The sequence below is a fragment of the Lithobates pipiens genome, unplaced genomic scaffold (assembly GCF_037356315.1).
Source record: "Lithobates pipiens isolate NorthernLeopardFrog02 unplaced genomic scaffold, aLitPip1_a1.2 Scaffold_13, whole genome shotgun sequence".
Taxonomy (NCBI): Eukaryota; Metazoa; Chordata; class Amphibia; order Anura; family Ranidae; genus Lithobates; species Lithobates pipiens.
The window spans coordinates 534,703,448-534,722,470 of record NW_027507718.1 but is presented as its reverse complement, the minus strand read 5'-3'; the positions used below and the strand labels follow the sequence as shown (position 1 = coordinate 534,722,470).

At 56.8% G+C, this 19,023-nt stretch overlaps 1 protein-coding gene across 3 annotated transcripts; it reads left to right on the top strand.

The window, feature by feature from the left end:
- Positions 1-266: 266 nt before the first annotated feature.
- Positions 267-17,884, top strand: SPAG8 (sperm associated antigen 8). 3 transcript variants are annotated; one of them, XM_077478217.1, is made up of 6 exons: positions 267-459; positions 1,859-1,904; positions 6,115-6,232; positions 11,253-11,315; positions 11,792-14,129; positions 14,177-17,884. In XM_077478217.1, the coding sequence occupies exons 5-6, from the start codon at positions 12,124-12,126 to the stop codon at positions 17,742-17,744; spliced, it is 5,574 nt and encodes a 1,857-aa protein (XP_077334343.1). In that variant the 5' UTR covers positions 267-459; positions 1,859-1,904; positions 6,115-6,232; positions 11,253-11,315; positions 11,792-12,123; the 3' UTR covers positions 17,745-17,884. The 3 variants fall into 3 exon arrangements, with proteins under 3 accessions (XP_077334343.1, XP_077334344.1, XP_077334345.1); XM_077478218.1 differs by lacking the exon at positions 14,177-17,884 and having other exon boundaries at positions 11,792-12,120; XM_077478219.1 differs by lacking the exons at positions 6,115-6,232; positions 11,253-11,315; positions 14,177-17,884 and having other exon boundaries at positions 11,792-12,120.
- Positions 17,885-19,023: the final 1,139 nt, after the last annotated feature.

Below are 19,023 nucleotides of genomic sequence, written 5' to 3'. Positions count from 1 at the left end.
GGGTAGATCCTTGCAATGGAGTTGAGGGTTTCCTGAGGATTTATGTAGAGTCCTATGAGCAACATACATGTATATGAATGGTGATACAGTACTTGGGCACATGGACTGGGGTATATACTGTATACTTGGTTGGTTATATGGCACCAGGATATATGGACCTGGATATATAAATACATATATAAATATATATATATAGGGTATATGGGCAGTGGTATTCTACCTGGGCACAGTGATAGGGATTATGGTGTTTATCAGCAATTCATAATTATTTTCTCCTTTAATTTTAGAGAGCCACTGCAGTCCTGGACAGGGACCCCTCCTCCATGAATGGAGATGGACATGCAGAGCGCCATGGACACCGCGGGATCCTGACCACACAACTGCTGGACCAAATTGCTGATTCTACTACTCACAAAGATTCATACCGCAAGCCGATCTCTGATCCCACCCGCCAAACAGGTGACCACAAGAGGGGGACTGTACACAGACCGCACACAGGGTGCTGGACCCTATACGCAGACACAGACTACACACAAGAACACTGTACATAGACCACACACAGGAACTGGACTCTATACCTGGATACAGACCACACACAGGAACTGGACTCTATACCTGGATACAGACCACACACAGAACACACAAGAACACTGTATGTAGACCACACACAGGAAGTGGACTGTATACCTGGATACAGACCATACAGGAGCACTGTACATAGACCGCACAAGAACACTGTACATAGACCACACATAGGAACTGGACTCTATACCTGGATACAGACCACACAACACTGTACATAGACCACACATAGGAACTGGACTCTATACCTGGAAACAGACCACACAAGTGCACTGTACATAGACCGCACACAGGGGACTGGATACAGACCACGCAAGAACACTGTACATAGACCGCACACAGGAACTGGGCTCTATACCTGGAAACAGACCACACAGGAACTGGACTCTATACCTGGAAACAGACCACACAAGAGCACTGTACATAGACCACACACAGGAACTGGACTCTATACCTGGAAACAGACCACACAAGAACACTGTACATAGACCACACACAGGAACTGGACTCTATACCTGGAAACAGACCACACAAGAACACTGTACATTGACCACACACAGGAACTGGACTCTATACCTGGAAACAGACCACACACAGGAACTGGACTCTATACCTGGATACAGACCACACAACACTGTACATAGACCACACACAGGAACTGGACTCTATACCTGGATACAGACCACACAACACTGTACATAGACCACACACAGGAACTGGACTCTATACCTGGATACAGACCACACAACACTGTACATAGACCACACACAGGAACTGGACTCTATACCTGGATACAGACCACACAACACTGTACATAGACCACACACAGGAACTGGACTCTATACCTTGATACAGACCACACAACACTGTACATAGACCACACACAGGAACTGGACTCTATACCTGGAAACAGACCACACAAGAGCACTGTACATAGACCGCACACAGGGGACTGGATACAGACCACACAAGAGCACTGTACATAGACCACACACAGGGACTGGATACAGACCACACAAGAACACTGTACATAGACCGCACAAGAACACTGTACATAGACTGCACACAGGGGACTGGATACAGACCACGCAAGAACACTGTACATAGACCGCACAAGAACACTGTACATAGACTGCACACAGGGGACTGGATACAGACCACGCAAGAACACTGTACATAGACCGCACAAGTGCGCTGTACATAGACCACACACTGGGGACTGGATACAGACCACAGAAAATATTTGTCAAATTCTCATGGTGTCATCTCTCAACAGGTCGAAGGGAGGAGATGATTCGGCGGTTCCTCTACCAGCAGTTCAGGTATGGGTGGTTCCTGCATGATCTCTATTTGTTTCTTTAGACCTGATACTACACATTGCTTGTACTTACAAGCCTCAGTTTTGTGGTAGAGCGGTGTCAAGAGTATGATAAACAGACGAGGGGTGGGACTTGTGTCCCGCAATGGACTCCAAGAGAAGCATACACTTTTCCTTCTCATCCATTGAGGGACTCAGAAACTTAGAGACTACTGGACAACATGACAATAACCATTGCCAGGCCTAAGACTGAACTAGGGACTGCCTGTGGCCCAGAGCCACCTGAGGGACCAACACCCGAATCCCGACCAGATAAAGGAGCCAGCCAACATGACCAGAGGGAGAACATGGAGACTCATCCTAAAGCTGCAGATTAAGAAAGAAACGGTTGGGGCCAATGGGGGATGACTCCACACAGGAACACCAACCAACAAACTTCAACAAAAGTGGAGCCTAAACCAAATAAAAGCAGGTCTGAGTGAAAAGACCCTAAGCCTTACAGCCGCATCCCGAGGGCCACGGAACGAGAACTCCACACCAAAAGAGATGGTCTGGTCAGAGACTTGTGAGACTTATTAGAGAAACCCTTGAAACAATAACCTCAAGGGAGTGTGATGTGACTCCTAAGTTCCCCAAGGAACTCAAGAATGTGATTACACAAAGTCAACACTGAAGGGTAGCATGTATGGGAAGCACCCCTAGAAGGTGGGCAGGGGATGGGATGGAGACCTGAAGCTCGGACTGGTTAAAAGGAAACCATTAGGTAGAACAGAGGATGAAGATGATGGCTCCCCTCTTGAGGTACCACTGGAATTACCATTGAGCAATCGAGCAGAAGACCTAACCTGCCTATCCCCAACCTATCCCCAACCTCCAGCAATAGATCTAGGAATGTTCCCAGATTCAGCACAGGATCAGCATCTGAGGATGGCAATACAGCAAGAAAACTCACATGACTGAATGCAAAACAGGGAAAAGCACCTGAAGGACGTTTCCTAAAACTTTGTGGATCAGCCCAGGAAGAAGACCTAGCCCCCAGTGGAGGAAGAGGACCCGGCCCCCAGTGGAGGAAGAAGACCTAGCCCCCAGTGGAGGAAGAGGACCCGGCCCCCAGTGGAGGAAGAGGACCTAGCCCCCAGTGGGGGGGAGAAGACCCGGCCCCCAGCCCCCAGTGGGCGAAGAGGACCCAGCCCCCAGTGGGCGAAGAGGACCCAGCCCCCAGTGGGCGAAGAGGACCCAGCCCCCAGTGGGCGAAGAGGACCCAGCCCCCAGTGGGCGAAGAGAACCCAGCCCCCAGTGGGCGAAGAGAACCCAGCCCCCAGTGGGCGAAGAGAACCCAGCCCCCAGTGGGCGAAGAGAACCCAGCCCCCAGTGGAGGAAGATGGCCCGGCCCCCAGTGGGCGAAGAGGACCGGGCCCCCAGTGGGCGAAGAGGACCGGGCCCCCAGTGGAGGAAGGGGACCCGGCCCCCCAGTGGAGGAAGGGGACCCGGCCCCCCAGTGGAGAAAGGGGACCCGGCCCCCCAGTGGAGAAAGGGGACCCGGCCCCCCAGTGGAGAAAGGGGACCCGGCCCCCCAGTGGAGAAAGGGGACCCGGCCCCCCAGTGGAGGAAGGGGACCCGGCCCCCAGTGGAGGAAGATGGCCCAGCCACCAGTGGTGGAAGAGGACCCGGCCCCCAGTGGGCGAAGAGGACCCGGCCCCCCAGTGGAGAAAGGGGACCCGGCCCCCAGTGGAGGAAGAGGACCCGGCCCCCAGTGGAGGAAGAGGACCCGGCCCCCCAGTGGAGGAAGGGGACCCGGCCCCCCAGTGGAGGAAGGGGACCCGGCCCCCAGTGGAGGAAGATGGCCCAGCCACCAGTGGTGGAAGAGGACCCGGCCCCCAGTGGGCGAAGAGGACCCGGCCCCCCAGTGGAGAAAGGGGACCCGGCCCCCAGTGGAGGAAGAGGACCCGGCCCCCAGTGGAGGAAGAGGACCCGGCCCCCCAGTGGAGGAAGGGGACCCGGCCCCCCAGTGGAGGAAGGGGACCCGGCCCCCCAGTGGAGGAAGGGGACCCGGCCCCCAGTGGAGGAAGATGGCCCAGCCACCAGTGGTGGAAGAGGACCCGGCCCCCAGTGGTCATTTATAGGCATACATGTTCTAATCTGAGGATATTTACGGCGGGGAACCAGAGCGTTCTTACTAAACCCCAAATAAGTCTCATATCCCCAGATGACGCTGGATACAGAGAAACGTGTTGGGAGGGGCATCACATGTGACCTTATTCTGACAGTCAGCCCGATCGCTTGGACCTGCTGGTTGTTTGCTGTGTAATTCCTTAAAAATTGTGTTGTTATAATTTTATTAAAATCTTGGTGAAATCCTACACTATGTGGATTTCCTTGGTACTTCAACTTCCTCCATGGAGTCCATCTTGGTTTAGGAGATTGTGGAACCTTCGTATTGAAGATCGTGGTGTATATGGCTGCTATACGACAAGCGTCTGATGATCTCCTTGCGGGATCAGAGCAGCTGGTAAAGAGCTGATTTAATCTCTTATTTAATCTCTTATTTAATCTCTTATTTAATCTCTTTAAGACCCCTAATAAGTCACTTTAGAGTAAGAGAAGACCCCTTACTAGCCATCTGATGTACAGGCTGAGAGAACACACCGGGGACCACCTATAGGGACAGACACAAAGAACTGCTCAGCAGATAAGGGGTCTGAAGGAAGGTTCCACCAACACCTGATATTCCTATACAGAAAAACAAAGGGACTCTGTCTGATAACAAGGAGTTGGGACCTGCCTGACCCCCATAGACATCAGATCACCGCTTCCCTATATGATCCTCAGCTGATGGGGTCTGCCTGGCCCCCCATAGACATCTCTATGACAGAGTTCCTCCATGCTGATTAATAATCCAGTATGTAATGTGGGTTGAGGTTCATGTTGGAATTTTTCAGTCCTCAGCCCATTGTTCCCCCAGTAGACGGTCTAGCAGTGTGGGTGGGTAGTAGAGTGTGGTCAGTGTATTGGAGAGGAGGGAGGTGACACACAGAAGGGATGAGGGGTGAGAGAGCACACTGTACACACAGCTCATCCCCGGCACAGCATGCACCCCCCTCTTCCGTCTGAGCCGAGCCTGCAGGTCTGCTTCCCATTAACTGCCCGGGACGGGGACAATTGGCCCTTTGTATGTGCGGGACAGAGGAGACGGGGCGCACCCCCCCTTCCCCTGACTACTCCACATCTGGGCTACATTGTCATCACCCTCCACACCCAGGGGGGACCCCCATTGTATACTGTATACCCCGCATTATAGTATATACGTGGCCAAATGCGTCCTTATTGACCCCCATAGACATCACACATACTGTATACAATGTATATATATACCCCATCACATACCCCGTATACAATGTATATATACCCCCCATCACATACCCCGTATACAATGTATATATACCCCCCATCACATACCCCGTATACAATGTATATATACCCCCCATCACGTACCCCGTATACAATGTATATATACCCCCCATCACGTACCCCGTATACAATGTATATATACCCCATATACAATGTATATATACCCCCCATCACATACCCCGTATACAATGTATATATACCCCCCATCACGTACCCCGTATACAATGTATATATACCCCCCATCACGTACCCCGTATACAATGTATATATACCCCCCATCACGTACCCCGTATACAATGTATATATACCCCCCATCACGTACCCCGTATACAATGTATATATACCCCATCACATACCCCGTATACAATGTATATATATATATATACCCCATATACAATGTATATATCCCCCATCACGTACCCTGTATACAATGTATATATACACCATCACGTACCCTGTATACAATGTATATATACCCCATCACGTACCCTGTATACAATGTATATATACCCCGTATACAATGTATATATACCCCGTATACAATGTATATATACCCCATCACATACCCCGTATACAATGTATATATACCCCATCACGTACCCCGTATACAATGTGTATATATATATATATATATATATATATATATATATATACCCCATATACAATGTATATATCCCCCATCACGTACCCTGTATACAATGTAAATATACACCATCACATGCCCTGTATACAATGTGTATATACCCCATCACGTACCCTGGATATAGAACTGATAGACATGTTTGGGGGTCTCTTTGCTCTCTCAGTCAGGAAGTATGTGAAGCGCTGACATGTGCAGTGGAGGAGGTCGGAGAAATGGAGTCCACCACAAAGCGAGATTTCCATGTTGATGGCTTTGTGCCGCAGACACCTCTTCCCACCAAGGTAGGTCCCATGGATGGGATGGTGTATTGCAGTGGTCATCACCCCTGTTCTCAGGGACCACTAACAGGCCAGGTTTTATGGATTACCTTGGGGAGATGCAGACTAGAATACGGCAATCACTGAGCAGCAAATGATATCACCTGTGATGTATTTCAGTTATCTTGCAAACCTGGCCTGTTAGTGGGCCCTGAGGACAGGGTTGATGACCACTGGTGTATGGGATAGGGGAAGGGAAGTGATGGTGGATGTAATCAGGTGGATTGTGATGGGAAAGGGGAAGTGATGGAGAATGAGAGGGCGGATGGGCTAGGGAAATGGATAGAATTGGATGGGATAGGATGGCGGATGGAATGGAACAGGATGGGGGATGGGATGTGGTGGGAAGGGAGGGGGAAGGGATGGTGGATGGGATTGGATGTGGTGGGAAGGGAGGGGGAAGGGATGGTGGATTGGATGTGGTGGGAAGGGAGGGGGAAAGGATGGTGGATGGGATGTGGTGGGGAAAGGAGGGGGAAGGGATGGTGGATGGGATTGGATGTGGTGGGAAGGGAGGGGGAAGGGATGGTGGATGGGATGTGGTGGGAAGGGAGGGGGAAGGGATGGGTGGATGGGATGTGGTAGGAAGGGAGGGGGAAGGGATGGTGGATGGGATGTGGTGGGAAGGGAGGGGGAAGGGATGGTGGATGGGATGTGGTGGGAAGGGAGGGGGAAGGGATGTGGTGGGAAGGGAGGGGGAAGGGATGGTGGATGGGATTGGATGTGGTGGGAAGGGAGGGGGAAGGGATGGTGGATGGGATGTGGTGGGAAGGGAGGGGGAAGGGAGTGGTGGGAAGGGAGGGGGAAGGGATGGTGGATGGGATGTGGTGGGAAGGGAGGGGGATGGGATGTGGGGGGAAGGGAGGAGGAAGGGATGGTGGATGGGATGTGGTGGGAAGGGAGGGGGAAGGGATGGTGGATGGGATGTGGTGGGAAGGGAGGGGGAAGGGATGGTGGATGGGATGTGGTGGGAAGGGAGGGGGACAGGATGGCGGATGGGATGTGGTGGGAAGGGAGGGGGACGGGATGGTGGATGGGATGTGGTGGGAAGGGAGGGGGAAGGGATGGTGGATGGGATGTGGTGGGAAGGGAGGGGGAAGGGATGTGATGGGATGTGGTGGGAAGGGAGGGGGAAGGGATGGCGGATGGGATGTGGTGGGGAAGGGAGGGGGACAGGATGGGGGATGGGATGGGGTGGGAAGGGAGGGGGACGGGATGGTGGATGGGATGTGGTGGGAAGGGGAGGGGGAAGGGATGGAGGATGGGATGTGGGGATGGTGGAGGATGTGGTGGGAAGGGAGGGGGCCGGGATGGGGATGGGATGTGGTGGGATGGTGGATGAGATGTGGTGGGAAGGGAGGGGGAAGGGATGGTGGATGGGATGTGGTGGGATGGTGGATGAGATGTGGTGGGAAGGGAGGGGGAAGGGATGGCGGATGGGATGTGGTGGGAAGGGAGGGGGACAGGATGGCGGATGGGATGTGGTGGGAAGGGAGGGGGAGGGATGGTGGATGGGATGTGGTGGGAAGGGAGGGGGAAGGGATGGTGGATGGGATGTGGTGGGATGGTGGAAGGATGTGGTGGGAGGGAGGGGAGGTGGATGGTGGGATGTGGTGGGAAGGGAGGGGGAGGGATGTGGTGGAAGGGAGGGGGAAGGATGGATGATGGATGTGGTGGGAAGGGAGGGGGAAGGGATGGTGGATGGGATGTGGTGGGGAAGGGAGGGGGATGGGATGTGGTGGGAAGGGAGGGGGATGGGATGTGGTGGGGATGGGAGGGGGAAGGGATGGTGGATGGGATGTGGTGGGAAGGGAGGGGGATGGGATGTGGTGGGAAGGGAGGGGAAGGGATGGTGGATGGGAGTGGTGGGAAGGGAGGGGGAAGGGATGGTGGATGGGATGTGGTGGGGATGGTGGATGGTATGTGGTGGGAAGGGAGGGGGAAGGGATGGTGGATGGGATGTGGTGGGAAGGGATGGTGGATGGATGTGGTGGGAAGGGAGGGGGACGGGATGGTGGATGGGATGTGGTGGGAAGGGAGGGGGAAGGGATGGTGGATGGGATGTGGTGAGAAGGGAGGGGGAAGGGATGGTGGATGGGATGTGGTGGGAAGGGAGGGGGACGGGATGGTGGATGGGATGTGGTGGGAAGGGAGGGGGAAGGGATGGTGGATGGGATGTGGTGGGATGGTGGATGGGATTGGATGTGGTGGGAAGGGAGGGGGAAGGGATGGTGGATGGGATGTGGTGGGAAGGGAGGGGGAAGGGATGGTGGATGGGATGTGGTTTGAAGGGAGGGGGAAGGGATGGGTGGATGGGATGTGGTGGGAAGGGAGGGGGAAGGGATGGTGGATGGAAGTGGTGGGATGGTGGATGAGATGTGGTGGGGAAGGGAGGGGGAAGGGATGGCGGATGGGATGTGGTGGGAAGGGAGGGGGACAGGATGGCGGATGGGATGTGGTGGGAAGGGAGGGGGACGGGATGGTGGATGGGATGTGGTGGGAAGGGAGGGGGAAGGGATGGTGGATGGGATGTGGTGGGAAGGGAGGGGGAAGGGATGTGGTGGGATGGGTGGATGGGAGTGGTGGGAAGGGAGGGGGAAGGGATGGCGGATGGGATGTGGTGGGAAGGGAGGGGGACAGGATGGCGGATGGGATGTGGTGGGAAGGGAGGGGGACGGGATGGTGGATGGGATGTGGTGGGAAGGGAGGGGGAAGGGATGGTGGATGGGATGTGGTGGGATGGTGGATGAGATGTGGTGGGAAGGGAGGGGGATGGGATGGCGGATGGGATGTGGTGGGATGGTGGATGAGATGTGGTGGGAAGGGAGGGGGAAGGGATGGTGGATGGGATGTGGTGGGATGGTGGATGAGATGTGGTGGGAAGGGAGGGGGAAGGGATGGCGGATGGGATGTGGTGGGAAGGGAGGGGGACAGGATGGCGGATGGGATGTGGTGGGAAGGGAGGGGGACGGGATGGTGGATGGGATGTGGTGGGAAGGGAGGGGAAGGGATGGTGGATGGGATGTGTTGGGATGGTGGATGAGATGTGGTGGGAAGGGATGGTGGATGGGATGGGATGTGGTGGGAAGGGAGGGGGACGGGATGGCAGATTGGATGTGGTGGGAAGGGAGGGGGAAGGGATGGTGGATGGGATGTGGTGGGAAGGGAGGGGGAAGGGATGGTGGATGGGATGTGGTGGGAAGGGAGGGGGATGGGATGTGGTGGGAAGGGAGGGGGAAGGGATGGTGGATGGGATGTGGTGGGAAGGGAGGGGGATGGGATGTGGTGGGAAGGGGAGGGGAAGGGATGGTGGATGGGATGTGGTGGGAAGGGAGGGGGAAGGGATGGTGGATGGGATGTGGTGGGATGGTGGATGGTATGTGGTGGGAAGGGAGGGGGAAGGGTGTGGATGGGATGTGGTGGGAAGGGAGGGGGAAGGGATGGTGGATGGGATGTGGTGGGAAGGGAGGGGGACGGGATGGTGGATGGGATGTGGTGGGAAGGGAGGGGGAAGGGATGGTGGATGGGATGTGGTGAGAAGGGAGGGGGAAGGGATGGTGGATGGGATGTGGTGGGAAGGGAGGGGGACGGGATGGTGGATGGGATGTGGTGGGAAGGGAGGGGGAAGGGATGGTGGATGGGATGTGGTGGGAAGGGAGGGGGGATGGGATGTGGTGGGAAGGGATGGTGGATGGGATGTGGTGAGAAGGGAGGGGGAAGGGATGGTGGATGGGATGGTGGTGGGAAGGGATGGGGGATGGGATGTGGTGGGAAGGGAGGGGGAAGGGATGTGGTGGGAAGGGAGGGGGAAGGGATGGTGGATGGGATGTGGTGGGAAGGGAGGGGGAAGGGATGTGGTGGGAAGGGAGGGGGAAGGGATGGTGGATGGGATGTGGTGGGAAGGGATGGTGGATGGGATGTGGTGGGAAGGGAGGGGGATGGGATGTGGTGGGAAGGGAGGGGGAAGGGATGGTGGATGGGATGTGGTGAGGAGGAAGGGGAAGGGATGGTGGATGGGATGTGGTGGGAAGGGATGGTGGATGGGATGTGGTGGGAAGGGAGGGGGAAGGGATGTGGTGGGAAGGGAGGGGGAAGGGATGGTGGATGGGATATGGTGGGAAGGGAGGGGGAAGGGATATGGTGGGAAGGGAGGGGGAAGGGATGTGGTGGGAAGGGATGGTGGATGGGATGTGGTGGGAAGGGAGGGGATGGGATGTGGTGGGAAGGGGATGGTGGATGGGATGTGGTGGGAAGGGATGGTGGATGGGATGGGTGGGAAGGGAGGGGGATGGGATGTGGTGGGAAGGGAGGGGGGAAGGGATGGTGGATGGGATGTGGTGAGAAGGGAGGGGGAATGGATGGTGGATGGGATGTGGTGGGAAGGGATGGTGGATGGGATGTGGTGGGAAGGGAGGGGGAAGGGATGTGGTGGGAAGGGAGGGGGAAGGGAGGGGGAAGGGATGGTGGATGGGATGTGGTGGGAAGGGATGGTGGATGGGATGTGGTGGGAAGGGAGGGGAAGGGATGGTGGATGGGATGTGGTGGGAAGGGAGGGGGAAGGGATGTGGTGGGAAGGGAGGGGGAAGGGAGGGGGAAGGGATGGTGGATGGGATGTGGTGGGAAGGGATGGTGGATGGGATGTGGTGGGAAGGGAGGGGGAAGGGATGTGGTGGGAAGGGAGGGGAAGGATGGTGGATGGGATGTGGTGGGAAGGGAGGGGGAAGGGATGGTGGATGGGATGTGGTGGGAAGGGAGGGGGACGGGATGGCGGATGGGATGTGGTGGGAAGGGAGGGGGAAGGGATGTGGTGGGAAGGGATGGTGGATGGGATGTGGTGGGAAGGGAGGGGGAAGGGATGTGGTGGGAAGGGAGGGGGACGGGGATGGCGGATGGTATGTGGTGGGAAGGGAGGGGGGGATGGGATGGCGGATGGGATCCCATCTCTGAGAATTCTGATTGGGCTGATTGTATTCGGTGTATTCAGGGTCAGGATTATTGTACGGATCAGGCCGTCACCTTCTGGACAGAGAACCTGCGCGGTGTCACGGTAAGATTTCATACATTGGAGTCATGTGACGGGTGATGGGCAGCGTCTGCACGGGGGGATCCCGCTGACGGTGGGCCCCCAGGGATATAAGATGGCAGTGGGTGTCTTCACTCAACCAAATCATCTCCATGGAAATGACACTTTTGGGTGGATTTACCTGTAAAAGAAAAGACGAGTCTCACTCTTGTCCCCAATGTCACTGAGACAGGAAGTGGTGTCACCAAGACAGGAAGTGAGGACAAAATCCACATTTTTGTTTTGTCACCAGAACAGGAAGAGCAGGAAACTCCTCCGATGGGGACACCTGACCTGATAATAAATATCTGAGGATTTTCCCCACTTCTCTATTCATATCTCACTCCAGCCAAACTAGAAACAAAGATTTCTGCTGTAGATATAATATATTATAGCAAAGGGGTGGGAGGTGTCGCTGAGGTGTCCCATCCTGACAGTCATGTCCTGTTTTTTCACATTAGGGGGTATCGGACGTCCGGAGCCGGGACACTCCCTTCAAAAAGAGTTCAGCTTTCTCTACCCCGATATCCCACTATCTGGACCAACCCGTTCCCTACAGTCTGGAGAATTATCCCAACATGTGAGCGTCACCCTCATCCGCACCTTGGATATCATCCTCATCCGCACCTTGGATATCATCCTCATCCGCACCTTGGATATCATCCTCATCCGCACCTTGGATATCATCCTCTTCCACATGTCACACCACCGGACATGGCAACCTGGACATTGTAAATGGCATCCCGGGACACTTCTCTGCATGTGCTGACAGATCCCTGATCCCTACATCCCAATGTTACCTTATCTCCCAGTTTCCTCCATTATTCAAACTCTTAACCCCTCCCCCTACACATCAACCCCCTATGTTCTACCATCCCCGGGTCCCACCATCTCTCAGACTCTCATCCCTCAGGTCCCGCCATCTCTCAGACTCTCATCCCTCAGGTCCCGCCATCCCTCAGACCCTCATCCCTCAGGTCCCGCCATCCCTCAGACCCTCATCCCTCAGGTCCCGCCATCTCTCAGACTCTCATCCCTCAGGTCCCACCATCTCTCAGACTCTCGTCCCTCAGGTCCCGCCATCTCTCAGACTCTCGTCCCTCAGGTCCCGCCATCTCTCAGACTCTCGTCCCTCAGGTCCCGCCATCTCTCAGACTCTCGTCCCTCAGGTCCCGCCATCTCTCAGACTCTCGTCCCTCAGGTCCCGCCATCTCTCAGACTCTCGTCCCTCAGGTCCCACCATCTCTCAGACTCTCGTCCCTCAGGTCCCGCCATCTCTCAGACTCTCGTCCCTCAGGTCCCGCCATCTCTCAGACTCTCGTCCCTCAGGTCCCGCCATCTCTCAGACTCTCATCCCTCAGGTCCCACCATCTCTCAGACTCTCGTCCCTCAGGTCCCGCCATCTCTCAGACTCTCGTCCCTCAGGTCCCGCCATCTCTCAGACTCTCATCCCTCAGGTCCCGCCATCTCTCAGACTCTCGTCCCTCAGGTCCCGCCATCTCTCAGACTCTCGTCCCTCAGGTCCCGCCATCTCTCAGACTCTCGTCCCTCAGGTCCCGCCATCTCTCAGACTCTCATCCCTCAGGTCCCGCCATCTCTCAGACTCTCGTCCCTCAGGTCCCGCCATCTCTCAGACTCTCGTCCCTCAGGTCCCGCCATCTCTCAGACTCTCATCCCTCAGGTCCCGCCATCCCTCAGACCCTCATCCCTCAGGTCCCGCCATCTCTCAGACTCTCATCCCTCAGGTCCCGCCATCCCTCAGACTCTCATCCCTCAGGTCCCACCATCTCTCAGACTCTCATCCCTCAGGTCCCGCCATCTCTCAGACTCTCGTCCCTCAGGTCCCGCCATCTCTCAGACTCTCATCCCTCAGGTCCCACCATCTCTCAGATTCTCATACCTCAGGTCCCGCCATCTCTCAGACTCTCATCCCTCAGGTCCCGCCATCCCTCAGACCCTCATCCCTCAGGTCCCGCCATCTCTCAGACTCTCATCCCTCAGGTCCCGCCATCCCTCAGACTCTCATCCCTCAGGTCCCACCATCTCTCAGACTCTCATCCCTCAGGTCCCGCCATCTCTCAGACTCTCATCCCTCAGGTCCCGCCATCTCTCAGACTCTCGTCCCTCAGGTCCCGCCATCTCTCAGACTCTCATCCCTCAGGTCCCACCATCTCTCAGATTCTCATACCTCAGGTCCCGCCATCCCTCAGACTCTCATCCCTCAGGTCCCACCATCTCTCAGATTCTCATACCTCAGGTCCCGCCATCTCTCAGACTCTCATCCCTCAGGTCCCGCCATCTCTCAGACTCTCGTCCCTCAGGTCCCGCCATCTCTCAGACTCTCATACCTCAGGTCCTCATACCTCAGGTCCCGCCATCTCTCAGACTCTCATACCTCAGGTCCCACCATCTCTCAGACTCTCATACCTCAGGTCCCACCATCTCTCAGACTCTCATCCCTCAGGTCCCGCCATCTCTCAGACTCTCGTCCCTCAGGTCCCGCCATCTCTCAGACTCTCATACCTCAGGTCCCGCCATCTCTCAGACTCTCATCCCTCAGGTCCCGCCATCTCTCAGACTCTCGTCCCTCAGGTCCCGCCATCTCTCAGACTCTCGTCCCTCAGGTCCCGCCATCTCTCAGACTCTCATACCTCAGGTCCCGCCATCTCTCAGACTCTCATCCCTCAGGTCCTGCCATCTCTCAGACTCTCATACCTCAGGTCCTCATACCTCAGGTCCCACCATCTCTCAGACTCTCATCCCTCAGGTCCCGCCATCTCTCAGACTCTCATACCTCAGGTCCTCATACCTCAGGTCCCACCATCTCTCAGACTCTCATCCCTCAGGTCCCGCCATCCCTCAGACCCTCATCCCTCAGGTCCCGCCATCCCTCAGACCCTCATCCCTCAGGTCCCGCCATCTCTCAGACTCTCATCCCTCAGGTCCCGCCATCTCTCAGACTCTCATCCCTCAGGTCCCGCCATCTCTCAGACTCTCATACCTCAGGTCCCGCCATCTCTCAGACTCTCATCCCTCAGGTCCCGCCATCTCTCAGACTCTCGTCCCTCAGGTCCCGCCATCCCTCAGACCCTCATCCCTCAGGTCCCGCCATCCCTCAGACCCTCATCCCTCAGGTCCCGCCATCTCTCAGACTCTCATCCCTCAGGTCCCGCCATCTCTCAGACTCTCGTCCCTCAGGTCCCGCCATCTCTCAGACTCTCGTCCCTCAGGTCCCGCCATCTCTCAGACTCTCATCCCTCAGGTCCCGCCATCCCTCAGACCCTCATCCCTCAGGTCCCGCCATCTCTCAGACTCTCATCCCTCAGGTCCCGCCATCCCTCAGACTCTCATCCCTCAGGTCCCACCATCTCTCAGACTCTCATCCCTCAGGTCCCGCCATCCCTCAGACTCTCATCCCTCAGGTCCCGCCATCCCTCAGACTCTCATCCCTCAGGTCCCGCCATCTCTCAGACTCTCATCCCTCAGGTCCCGCCATCTCTCAGACTCTCGTCCCTCAGGTCCCGCCATCTCTCAGACTCTCGTCCCTCAGGTCCCGCCATCTCTCAGACTCTCATCCCTCAGGTCCCGCCATCCCTCAGACCCTCATCCCTCAGGTCCCACCATCTCTCAGACTCTCATACCTCAGGTCCCGCCATCCCTCAGACCCTCGTCCCTCAGGTCCCGCCATCCCTCAGACTCTCGTCCCTCAGGTCCCGCCATCTCTCAGACTCTCGTCCCTCAGGTCCCGCCATCTCTCAGACTCTCATCCCTCAGGTCCCGCCATCCCCTCAGACCCTCATCCCTCAGGTCCCACCATCTCTCAGACTCTCATCCCTCAGGTCCCGCCATCCCTCAGACCCTCATCCCTCAGGTCCCACCATCTCTCAGACTCTCATACCTCAGGTCCCGCCATCCCTCAGACTCTCATCCCTCAGGTCCCACCATCTCTCAGACTCTCATCCCTCAGGTCCCGCCATCTCTCAGACTCTCATCCCTCAGGTCCCACCATCTCTCAGACTCTCATCCCTCAGGTCCCGCCATCTCTCAGACTCTCATCCCTCAGGTCCTGCCATCTCTCAGACTCTCATCCCTCAGGTCCCACCATCTCTCAGACTCTCATCCCTCAGGTCCCGCCATCTCTCAGACTCTCATACCTCAGGTCCCACCATCTCTCAGACTCTCATCCTCATCCCTCAGGTCCCGCCATCTCTCAGACTCTCATCCCTCAGGTCCCGCCATCTCTCAGACTCTCGTCCCTCAGGTCCCGCCATCTCTCAGACTCTCGTCCCTCAGGTCCCGCCATCTCTCAGACCCTCATCCCTCAGGTCCCGCCATCTCTCAGACTCTCATACCTCAGGTCCCGCCATCCCTCAGACCCTCATCCCTCAGGTCCCGCCATCCCTCAGACCCTCATCCCTCAGGTCCCGCCATCTCTCAGACTCTCATCCCTCAGGTCCCGCCATCTCTCAGACTCTCGTCCCTCAGGTCCCGCCATCTCTCAGACTCTCGTCCCTCAGGTTCCGCCATCTCTCAGACCCTCATCCCTCAGACCCTCATCCCTCAGGTCCCGCCATCTCTCAGACTCTCATCCCTCAGGTCCCGCCATCTCTCAGACTCTCGTCCCTCAGGTCCCGCCATCTCTCAGACTCTCGTCCCTCAGGTCCCGCCATCTCTCAGACCCTCATCCCTCAGGTCCCGCCATCTCTCAGACTCTCATACCTCAGGTCCCGCCATCCCTCAGACCCTCATCCCTCAGGTCCCGCCATCCCTCAGACCCTCGTCCCTCAGGTCCCGCCATCTCTCAGACTCTCATCCCTCAGGTCCCGCCATCTCTCAGACTCTCGTCCCTCAGGTCCCGCCATCTCTCAGACTCTCGTCCCTCAGGTTCCGCCATCTCTCAGACCCTCATCCCTCAGGTCCTGCCATCTCTCAGACTCTCATACCTCAGGTCCTCATACCTCAGGTCCCGCCATCTCTCAGACTCTCATCCCTCAGGTCCCGCCATCTCTCAGACTCTCATCCCTCAGGTCCCGCCATCTCTCAGACTCTCATCCCTCAGGTCCCGCCATCTCTCAGACTCTCGTCCCTCAGGTCCCGCCATCCCTCAGACCCTCATCCCTCAGGTCCCGCCATCCCTCAGACCCTCATCCCTCAGGTCCCGCCATCTCTCAGACTCTCGTCCCTCAGGTCCCGCCATCTCTCAGACTCTCGTCCCTCAGGTCCCGCCATCTCTCAGACTCTCGTCCCTCAGGTCCCGCCATCTCTCAGACTCTCATCCCTCAGGTCCCGCCATCCCTCAGACTCTCATCCCTCAGGTCCCGCCATCTCTCAGACTCTCATCCCTCAGGTCCCGCCATCCCTCAGACTCTCATCCCTCAGGTCCCGCCATCCCTCAGACTCTCATCCCTCAGGTCCCGCCATCCCTCAGACTCTCATCCCTCAGGTCCCGCCATCCCTCAGACCCTCATCCCTCAGGTCCCACCATCTCTCAGACTCTCATCCCTCAGGTCCCGCCATCCCTCAGACTCTCATCCCTCAGGTCCCACCATCTCTCAGACTCTCATACCTCAGGTCCCGCCATCTCCCAGACTCTCATCCCTCAGGTCCCACCATCTCTCAGACTCTCATACCTCAGGTCCCACCATCTCTCAGACTCTCGTCCCTCAGGTCCCGCCATCTCTCAGACTCTCGTCCCTCAGGTCCCGCCATCTCTCAGACTCTCATCCCTCAGGTCCCGCCATCCCTCAGACCCTCATCCCTCAGGTCCCACCATCTCTCAGACTCTCATCCCTCAGGTCCCGCCATCTCTCAGACTCTCATCCCTCAGGTCCCACCATCTCTCAGACTCTCATACCTCAGGTCCCACCATCTCTCAGACTCTCGTCCCTCAGGTCCCGCCATCTCTCAGACTCTCGTCCCTCAGGTCCCGCCATCCCTCAGACCCTCATCCCTCAGGTCCCACCATCTCTCAGACTCTCATCCCTCAGGTCCCGCCATCTCTCAGACTCTCATCCCTCAGACCCTCATCCCTCAGACCCTCATCCCTCAGGTCCCACCATCTCTCAGACTCTCATCCCTCAGACCCTCATCCCTCAAGTCCCACCATCTCTCAGACTCTCATCCCTCAGGTCCCGCCATCCCTCAGACTCTCATCCCTCAGGTCCCACCATCTCTCAGACTCTCATACCTCAGGTCCCACCATCTCTCAGACTCTCGTCCCTCAGGTCCCGCCATCTCTCAGACTCTCGTCCCTCAGGTCCCGCCATCTCTCAGACTCTCATCCCTCAGGTCCCGCCATCCCTCAGACCCTCATCCCTCAGGTCCCACCATCTCTCAGACTCTCATCCCTCAGGTCCCGCCATCTCTCAGACTCTCATCCCTCAGACCCTCATCCCTCAGACCCTCATCCCTTAGACCCTCATCCCTCAGGCCCTCATCCCTCAGGTCCCACCATCTCTCAGACCCTCATCCCTCAGGTCCCCCCATCTCTCAGACTCTCATCCCTCAGGTCCCACCATCTCTCAGACCCTCATCCCTCAGGTCCCGCCATCTCTCAGACCCTCATCCCTCAGGTCCCATCATCTCTCAGACTCTCATCCCTCAGGTCCCACCATCTCTCAGACCCTCATCCCTCAGGTCCCATCATCTCTCAGACTCTCATTCCCTCAGGTCCCCCCATCTCTCAGACTCTCGTCCCTCAGGTCCCACAATCTCTCAGACTCTCGTCCCTCAGGTCCCACCATCTCTCAGACTCTCGTCCTCAGGTCCCGCCATCTCTCAGACTCTCATACCTCAGGTCCCACCATCTCTCAGACTCTCATACCTCAGGTCCCACCATCTCTCAGACTCTCATACCTCAGGTCCCGCCATCTCTCAGACTCTCATACCTCAGGTCCCACCATCTCTCATACCTCAGGTCCCACCATCTCTCAGACTCTCATACCTCAGGTCCCGCCATCTCTCAGACTCTCAGTCCCCAGGTCCCGCCATCTCTCAGACTCTCGTCCCTCAGGTCCCACCATCTCTCAGACTCTCAGTCCCCAGGTCCCGCCATCTCTCAGTCCCCAGGTCCCGCCATCTCTCAGACTCTCAGTCCCCAGGTCCCACCATCTCTCAGACTCTCATACCTCAGGTCCCACCATCTCTCAGACTCTCATACCTCAGGTCCCACCATCTCTCAGTCCCCAGGTCCCGCCATCACTCAGACTCTCATACATCAGGTCCTGCCATCTCTCAGACTCTCACCCCCCCAGGTCCCGCCATCTCTCAGACTCTCACCCCCCCAGGTCCCGCCATCTCTCAGACTCTCACCCCCCCAGGTCCCGCCATCTCTCAGACTCTCACCCCCCAGGTCCCGCCATCTCTCAGACTCTCATACATCAGGTCCCGCCATCTCTCAGACTCTCGTCCTTCAGGTCCCGCCATCTCTCAGACTCTCATACCTCAGGTCCCGCCATCTCTCAGACTCTCATACTTCAGGTCCCCGCCATCTCTCAGACTCTCATACCTCAGGTCCCGCCATCTCTCAGACTCTCATCCCTCAGGTCCTCATCCCTCAGGTCCCGCCATCTCTCAGACTCTCATACCTCAGGTCCTCATCCCTCAGGTCCCACCATCTCTCAGACTCTCACCCCCTCAGGTCCTGCCATCTCTCAGACTCTCATACATCAGGTCCTGCCATCTCTCAGACTCT